The sequence below is a fragment of the Eutrema salsugineum genome, unplaced genomic scaffold, assembly GCF_000478725.1.
Source record: "Eutrema salsugineum unplaced genomic scaffold, Eutsalg1_0 scaffold_1, whole genome shotgun sequence".
In the NCBI taxonomy this organism is placed as follows: Eukaryota; Viridiplantae; Streptophyta; class Magnoliopsida; order Brassicales; family Brassicaceae; genus Eutrema; species Eutrema salsugineum.
The window spans coordinates 13,142,782-13,152,621 of record NW_006256909.1 but is presented as its reverse complement, the minus strand read 5'-3'; the positions used below and the strand labels follow the sequence as shown (position 1 = coordinate 13,152,621).

At 29.5% G+C, this 9,840-nt stretch overlaps 1 protein-coding gene across 1 annotated transcript in view; it reads left to right on the top strand.

Moving 5' to 3' along the window:
* Positions 1–1,599: 1,599 nt before the first annotated feature.
* Positions 1,600–9,840, top strand: part of LOC18028311 (60S ribosomal protein L27-3) — a 32,041-nt gene continuing 23,800 nt past the window's right edge. The window contains exon 1 of the mRNA XM_006414547.2: positions 1,600–2,060. Within this exon, the coding sequence (XP_006414610.1) occupies positions 1,660–2,060 (401 nt within the window). The 5' untranslated portion in view covers positions 1,600–1,659. The remainder of the gene's footprint in view (positions 2,061–9,840) is intronic.

Here is a 9,840-nt window from a genome sequence, read left to right as displayed (position 1 = left end):
TATCCTATGATTCAAGAGGCTTTGAAATGAGTATAGAATTGGAGAGCTTGAATTATACCAACTGTGTTGTAGTAATCATTAACAGATATAAAATATTCACTATTGAGATGGTTGATCTCAATCTGCAAAGAATAGTGAGAACAGAGATTACAATCACTACTTCACATGGCCTCGAATAAAGAGAGGTCAATTAGCCTTTTTAAGTACATAAGCCTTTACTAGACTTGTAAATTAGAACTAGTTTCAATATACATAAGAAATTTGGCATCGTGTTAAAAGAAACATTATTCAACAATAGATATCCCATATAATCATGCTTTGATTAATTATTTTTTTATAGAACAGTAGTTTATCAAAATTCAAAACAATGTACTGCAACTAGTGATAACCGAGTTCACAATAGGAATTGCATGGTAGTTTTTAGATCGGGTAATTAACAATGTAAAGCTCAAATATAAATGTGTTAAATTTAACGGCCCAATATGAGGCTTTATCTCTGAGCTAGGATTTTTATTCTTGGTTCTCGACATAGGATTCTTCTTGGCGGCGATAAAGAGGAGGAAAATAGCAGGAGGCCGATCTAGAGAAGTGAAGAAACAATGGTGAAGGAGAATTTGCTACCGGTGAAGGAGTGTGTTTGCCACCGGAATACTGTCATTGTCGTCTTTATTTCTGGTTAATTCCGTAAAAATAACAACAAGCAAGATTTATGTGATTAGAAGCCGTGAAGGGCATCAGAGATGGTGATAAACCTGGAAAAAATGATGTATTATCTTTGTCTTTGAGAGCCATAAAAAAATATGTTTTTAGAAAATAATTACACACACGAGAGTATGAAAATCAAGTATTAATATGAAACATACATGAGAATATGAAAAGCAAGTACTAGTGATCTTTAGAGTTTTCAAAAATCATTTTGAAAAAATAAAACTTAACAAAAAGCACATAATTAGTACAAACTATGAAATATTAGAACCTCTAAAGTATTCAAAGATCTATAAGACCATCATGAAGGGTGATATAAACTAAAACAAATACAAAAAAATCACAACACCACAACTTGATCTTTATAAACAGAATTTTCTTATCTAATTTTCTCATTTTTGTGGTTAGTAACTAATTCGTTACACCAACCAAAGCCGTAACCCTTTTTTGGAAGCTCATTCTTGATATAGTCGAAGCTGATGAAATTTATGCCGTTAAGTCCACCACGCAAAGAAACCTTTACCACTCTCTCATGGTCGGTCCCAAATAAAAAGAGTCCAATTATCATTTTTAAGTACATACCGTTTGTATGAAATTATAACTGAGTTTCAATATAATATATATAAAAAGTTTATACCAATATGGCATCGTGTTATAAAAAAAATTATTCAAAAATAGATTTTCCACATGCTCTGATTAATTATTTTTTTCTGTTAGAATATTAGTTTATTAAAATTCAAAATAATGTACTGCAAAAAGTGATAACCAAGTTCACAACTGGATTTGGCATTTTTTAGACTAAGTAATTAACAATGTAAAGTCCAAATTAAAATGGGTTTAATTTAACGGCCCAATATGAGGCTCCTCTGAGCTAGGGTTTTTAATAATTGGTTCTCGACTTATAGGAGTCTTTTAAGCGGCGATAGAGAGGAGGAAAATCGTGGTGAAGAAACAATGGTGAAGTTCTTGAAGCAGAACAAGGCAGTGATCCTCCTTCAAGGCCGATACGCCGGAAAGAAGGCCGTGATTATCCGATCCTTCGACGACGGAAACCGTGAGCGTCCCTACGGACACTGCCTCGTCGCCGGACTCAAGAAGTACCCGAGCAAGGTCATCCGAAAAGACTCGGCGAAAAAGACGGCGAAGAAATCTAGGGTTAAGTGTTTCATCAAGCTCGTTAACTACCAGCACCTGATGCCTACTCGTTACACTCTCGATGTGGATCTCAAGGAAGTCGCCACGCTCGACGCTCTTCAGTCCAAGGACAAGAAGGTCGCTGCTCTCAAGGAAGCCAAGGCCAAGCTCGAGGAACGTTTCAAGACCGGCAAGAACAGATGGTTCTTCACCAAGCTCAGGTTCTGAGGAAAATTCGTGTTTTTCTGAAGAAGTTTTGAGCTTTATTTTGTTGCTTTTTCGTATCGGATTTTACAGCGTATTTTTAGTTTCGTATGATGAACAATGTGGATCCTTTTTTGGATTGTGAAATTTCTATTTTGGATTTTGATTGTCTAATGCTTATTGATTCCATTAAATTATCTGCGTTGGTTTTGCCATAATTTGAACTTGGTTGATTTTGTTTTATCCTGGAACTCCATTGCAATGAGCTTGTTGTTGATCATTCTCGGTTTAGAAAAATGATCATTGCTTACTTGAATCAAAGTTATTCGATTTTGGTAAAACTTAACAAATTTTGGAGTTTCATACCCTTTGGAAAAATGAAATTTGATTACTTGCTTGCTTGGCATCATCACGATATTGAATTAAAATAAATTTCAATCCTAAATTGTTCTTGTAGCAATGTGTTCAGAATTTGTAGTTTCAATAGAAGAAAGCAAACTCTTTCCGTGTGAAAATGCGGGGAAGAGAGCCTCGTGATTATGAAGCATACGACCAATTATTCTGTAATTATATGATTGTTACTGTCACAGATACAAAACTGTTCCGAGAATAGTGCCATAAACACGAATGTTTCTCTTTTAATTGCATAACACAACGTATGCTTCAGGGGAGCTTTGTAGTTAGTGTGTGATGTCTTTGTTTTATTCAGTTGTAAACCAATAAATAGCCTTCTTAGATAAGCTTCGTGGCCCAAAACATCTCTTACAATGCGGTTAGGATAAGATAGGCTTAATGTAATATTAAAGATAGGCTTAATGTAATCTCAATCAAATTAGAAGTTATTAGTGAATTTTTCCGCGTCTTGCCCGGATTAATATTATTGTTAATTTGATTGTTAAAAATCTAATATTAGTTTGAATTCATTAATTTTGTTTGTTAAATTTCCTTACATTTTAATGTTTTATTAAATTTTTCGTTTTATTAAATTTGAAAAACCGCTGTTGACAGCTACAAAAATAGAACGATATGTACATGATTTATATAAGGTTATATAGTATATGTTAATACTTATTTAAAAAAATATTAGTATATGTGTACTTGATGATTCCATGAATTTTTAGTTAGAATGAAGAAGAAGGAAGATGTTAGACAATTTTTAAAATTGTGAGAGAATTAGAAAAAAAATAGTTGATATTTATACTAAATCATAAGAAATCGGAAATCCTATAAACATTAGTGATAATCCATTATTTAGAGATGATTTTTTAAAACGACATTCCATTAGTTATATATATATATATATATATTAAATTTTTTGTTAAATTTCAGGTTTTTTTTTTGAAATAACATTCCATTACTTTTTAAATAAATTTCATTTTTTTGTTTATTTTAACATTTTTATTAGATTTTTTCTAAATTTTGAAAACCTTAAAAATGGTAATTACTAAAGATATAGATTCTATTTTTTGTGTTTTTTTTAAATAAACGTTTTTTGTTTTTTAAAAAAATGTTTTTGTTAACTTTTTTCTAAATTTTGGTTTTATAAAATTTTTAAAACGTTTTATGAAAACTAAACCATAAGAAAACAATGTCTAAATTTTAGTTAACATTTTAGTTAGATTTTTTTTGTTTATTTCGAAGTCATTAAAAATGGTAAATTTTTAATTTTGTTTTTATAAAAAAGTTTTTGGGTTTTTTACTTGTTTTCTTAAGTTTTGGTTTAATTTAATATTAAAAACGGTTTGATCTGAATTAAGCATTTAACCATAGTAATTTAGACCGGTTTGTTTTAAGTTTTTTTGACACATCATGAGATAAAAACCAATTAAAAAATGATACGTGATTAAAAAATAAGGCTAAACGGTCTTTTTGCGGCTGAAACTCATTATAGAGCTGACACGTAAGCGAGAGGCGGTGAAACTCGCTGTGAGCGTGACACATTAGCAAATCACTACACAAATAAGTATATAGATATAGTTCTAATCAAGGTTGTTGTGTTTAGTTTTGAGTTATTTTCTAAACATTCCTTCTTGTGTTTCACAAAAGTAAAAATTCTATTTTATTTCTTATTAATACATTAAACAAAATTTATCTTTCTAATTAATACATTAAAACAATAGAGTTAAATTGGATTTAAAAAAAAATTGTATTGAAAACACAAAATAACATTCTTAATGAATCAAAAACCAAATGATAGAATGACATTGTTTGTGAAAAGAAAAAATAATAACAAAGAAGTTATTCATATACAAAAAGTTAAGACACTATAATTAGACCCCATATTTTTATCCTTAAATCTACAACGAACAAGAGAATAATTATTTGTAATTTAAGATCAGACTAGATTTAGACCCGTGCTGTGCACGGGAAGTTTTTTTTATAAAGTTTTCAAGTTTGGAGAGCATATACAATTAAAATTTTTATTTGTGTGTATGTTAATAGTTAGGTTATAAGAATAATTTTATATATCTGTCGCATTACTTGAATGTATATTAACTTGGTATGATTTTGGTTATTTATAATTGAGGATGATATTATTTAAATTTTCAATGTTGTCTACATAATATAAACGTATATAGTATTAGACGAATATATATACATATATATATATTGTAATGAGCAAACATCTATAGAGAATAATGAAAACAATCTATCTTATTAATAAATCCTGAATTTGACATAAGTTCATAGAATTAAAACGTTGACTACTTCACTTGGTCACCTTTGTAGCTAAACGACATGAATAGTTGAACCTCCAACCATAATTAATAGGTGAATATGATATATGAGATTAGTCTTTAATCTCAATGTCATTGTTTTTCGTCTTATTGGATTTGAAATACCTAAATAATTATATACAGATATGTTATTACTGGCATTTAGAAAAATATCAAATATTTATATAGTACTTACTTATCTTTGAACTTATCAACTTCAACAATATGGGGATCAAAAAGAAACCTTGACATCCCTCTTGCATCCAAAACAGTCAATGTCCCTAAAACATAGATTTTACATATAGTTAATATTTGATCTAACTATAATAACTACTGTTATCATGATTAAATGTTAAGAACTTAGTTAGAAACAAACCATTGTTGTAAGCTATACGCCAGTCTGTCAATACACATGTTATATTAGAACCACAGGCAGACCACCATTGTGATTGGAAATCATCAGCCAAGTTACCATAAGCAATACAACTAATTTCAACATTCCTACAATATATTAACAAAATATATTGTTATCTTAATAACACACAATTAAATGGGTAACGATTCAAAGACTTACTTGAGATTTCTCAACGTAAATCGTAGTCGACTATAATATCTACGAAAATCACAATCTTGTCCGTTCCTTAATCCTTGTAAGTCGTCCAACGTGGACAACAACACCAAGTAAATCTAATATCACATAAAGTATCAAAAGATGTTTAAAAGATTTTAAATTGAAAATCAGTGAGAATTATATAAGACAAATACCAATAGGATACTTATGAGCAATAGTCCCATCCAAAATATCCTCAAACTCTGAGAAAGACATAAATTGAGTATCGGTAGGGATTTCATATAGCCTTTTGGCAGTAGTGTTCTGAAGTAGAAAAATAATATTATAGTACTATTTATATAGAAGTACAACGATATATATAAACTGTATAATATAACAGAATAAAACTTGTTTATGTTGGTTGCGTGTTAAGAATTGGTAATACATGTCTATTTTAAATTTCTACTACTCATCAGCGAATAAAAAGGCAAAATATATGACTAACAAATAATGCAAAAAATTAATATCCAAATAATACACTTTATTGAAATCAAATTAAATATGGTAGGAAGAGAAACAAAGTATTTATTAAAACAAACTTAAGAGAACACCACTCATAACAAAAAAAAAATAGAATATAAAATATAAGATAGCATAAAATAAGTCATAATCCTTTCTTCCTTAAGAACTTGAAGCACTCACGTATAATTCCGTTATCTTCTTTGCAAGCCTGAGAAGAATATTTTTCATGTAATTAGTAAGTAAAAAAAAATCATAATCTAAAATTATTGAATGTTAATAACGATTATTACTTGATCCCAAAGCTTTTGACTTCATCCAATGGTGGGGCAATAGCAAAACGTGAAAGCGACCCCTCCTTGTAATTTTCAATTGTCATTTCATCTAATATATAAATAAGATAAGGGAATCAAGTTTTGACTATGTATAAGGTTGTCTTATAAATATGAAAATCATATAAACGCACCAATGTTTTTCTTAACCAACCAATCAGTTAAGACACAAATAGCAAATGGACTCTTCCCTACAGGACCTTTGCATTTCCCTTCTATCTCGTAAGCCAAGTCATCATGTGCAACACAGTTAAGTTTACAATTCCTACACATTATAATTATTATGATTATATTGTATCTCAAATAATGATATAAAAACATGAAACCATTATATTACTTACTCCAGGTCTTTAATTCGGAATCTCAGTGTTGGAACACTTTTGTCATCGGGATAAACAACTGTTACCATATTGTCGACATGATCCAGAACACCAATCAAATCTGGTTTAAAAAATATTTTAGTACCACAACTGATCAATATTACACAATCAATCATACAATACTATAATCGATAACACTAACATAGTTAAATACATAAATAATAAAGATAAATGTTAATACTTACCAACTGGGTAGAAGTGGCTGTAAGGCTTATTGTAAACACGGCTGAAATCAACAAAACGAAAAAAGGATCTCCAGTCAAAGGTCGGATGGAACTGACCTTAGTTTCACCATCTAAAATTATTTGCTTAATGTGTCTTGTAGTACGTTCTTCCCACTTAGAAGGAATTAATTTGAATTTGGATAACTGCACCCAATTTCCTTCTTGCAAAACGTATTCGAAATAGGATAGATTGAGGTTACCAACGTAGGCAGAAATTCTGCAACCCTGTTAGGGTAATTGATATAAAACATTAGTAGCAAAACGATATGAAGTACTAATAATATAAAACATTGATAAAGATGAGTATCAAACTTACATTCTCATCAACCAATATGAAATTCATCACACGAAGACCGTCAGCATCAAAGGCCCCCCATCTATTTAAAATCTTCACCTTAATTGTCCAACCATCCTCCCAAAATTGTAACTCATGCACCATTTGGTATTCACGCATTTTGTTTGAGTTTTCAATTAAAGATGAATAAAATGGTTTGCAGCAAAGGTTTATATAGGAGTATGTTAGTAAATTAAGGATATGACGTCCCAATATTTGCGTATATACGATGAATTGTAAAAAAATTTGCAACAGTCAGTGATTTAAGAAATATGTATCTTGTTAGTTAGATCTTAGATGGCATAAATTACGATTCTCTATATTGTTTAAGAATATTTCCATAGTTTTGTTGAAGTAGTTACGATACATTTAACAGATTATAGAATTAAATATTAACGTATATTTTGTGCAACTTCAAATAAGTAATATGACAAATTTATGGAAGTCGTATTCGTAATTATTTATTAAAATGATTTGTTACGTATATATATGTGTTATCTCGCGTAAATAAGGAAAGATGATTATAGAATATGTAATCAAATATTAACAATGATTAATTTAAGGAATGCTGAACCCTAAACATAGAGTTTCTAATAATATTACTATCATATCTAAATTCTTCCGGAAATCTAGTCATTATATTTTCCAAATGCTGAAATATAAGGAGACAAACAATTGAAAATATAGCACAGCATAACTATCTTTGTTTACGTAAAAACCAAGTAAGAACAAATAACCAACGTTAAAACTATTAGTATATTACCAAATATCTCTATTAATTAATTTAACATAATAATTTAATATAAATCCATTATTAACTAACTTAGTAATTCTTTTTGTGGTTACACCGTAAGTACTAAAATTAATTTGAATAACAAATTTGTTAATAAAATAAATTTATAAATGAACGATTGTATTCGATTTATAAGATCATTTAGTTCGCATAAATTGTAATCTTTTGCAAATTATAATAATTATGATAACATAAAATATATTTAAAATAGTTATAATAAAAAAGGTAATAGTTCAAAGTGTAACTTCAAAGAAATCCGAGAAATAAAACATAAGTCTTAACATTCAACAAAGAAGGAGGACATCAGTTTTTTTGATTACTGACATGAAATTAAAGATAGTTAAGAAAGAGAAGTTCAGGATTTGATGAAATCAAATTACACATCTCTTGTTCCAGAAGATGAAGCATTGTGGGCCGAATTCCTTAGCTTTTGCCAAATCCTGAACAAATACATAAAATAAAAATAAGTAAGGATAACTAAAATAAATTTAAAATTGAAAATGTGATTAGTAAGGTAAGGGAAAATATTACTTGGCACGGAGATCGTTTACTTCATCAATATCTGGATGAACCAAGAAACGTGAGAGATTTCCTTCTTCGAAATCAGTGATCGTAATTTCATCTATATAAAAAAAAATTTATAAGGAATAAAACAATTTGATTAAAAAATAAAATATCAAAGCAACAATAAATACATAATGGCTACTTACTCTCATTTTTCTTAACAACCCAATCAGTGAATACACATATGGGATATGGTCCTTTAAGTAATTCGCAGTTTGATTTTTCCTTGATATCATAAGCCAAATCACCATGTGTGACACAGTTCAGGTGTTACCCCTAGAGATAAAAAAAAATTATTACTAAATAGAAATTTCTATAATCATAAAATCAAATAAAACATAATAGAAGGCATTACTCTATATCACTGATACGAAAATGTAGGGTTGGAACACTGTTCTCATCATTGAAATCGAATTCAACATTGCCAATCTCCTTATCAAAAATACCCATCAAATCTGAATAAAAACCCAATAATCAATGCATGTCTATATAACATAACTTTATTTTATTTTGTTGTGAATATATGATAAACAAAAAGAGACGTATGTATTTTATACAAAACAAAATATTATTAAAAGGAAACATACTGATCGGGTAGTAGTGAGAAGGACGGCTGTAAACACTTGGAAAATCAACGATTTTGATGAAAAGATCCTGGCTCAAAGGTCTGATATAATTCACCTTTGAACTCTGATTGAGAATGATCTTGTAAGCATGATTTGTGGTTCTTTCATTCCAACCGGAGTTAACCAAGCGAAACTGTGAAAGTCGAAGCCAAGAACCTTCTTGGAAAACCCTCTTGTAGAAAGAGAGTTTGAAGTCGTTAACCATAGCAGCAACTCGAGATCCCTAGCAAATTTTAATATTTAGTTAAATAAGCAACAATTAACAACCACCAAATAATTGAATTCTGTGTACAATAACGAATCTTACCATTACATCAACCAAGATGAAAAACATTCCTTCATGGCCTTCTGAATCAACTGTATCCCATCTCTTGAGAACCTTCACTTTGATTGTCTGTTTGAACTCCTCCCATGGTGTGAGATCTTTAACCATTGAATAGTCGACCATTTTTTATGCAGAGATATTGATGCTTTTTTTTAGGTTTTCTCTATGTTAAGGATGAAGTTATTATCCAACAGAGAAAGCTATATATATAGAAGATGTAGTAAATTTATTGAGTAAGGTCGTGATGGTTGGAATAATTGTAATTGCAATAAATACAAAAATGGAATATTTCTTTTGTTAAAAAAAGGAATAAGTTAACCGAATCTAGTTCAATCGGTGTAAGAAGTTGTCAGTAGATGTATCAGTTTATATTCAGAAAGAAGAAAAAGGAAGTTACAGATGTAACGATACAAACAAATTTTTATCAAATACA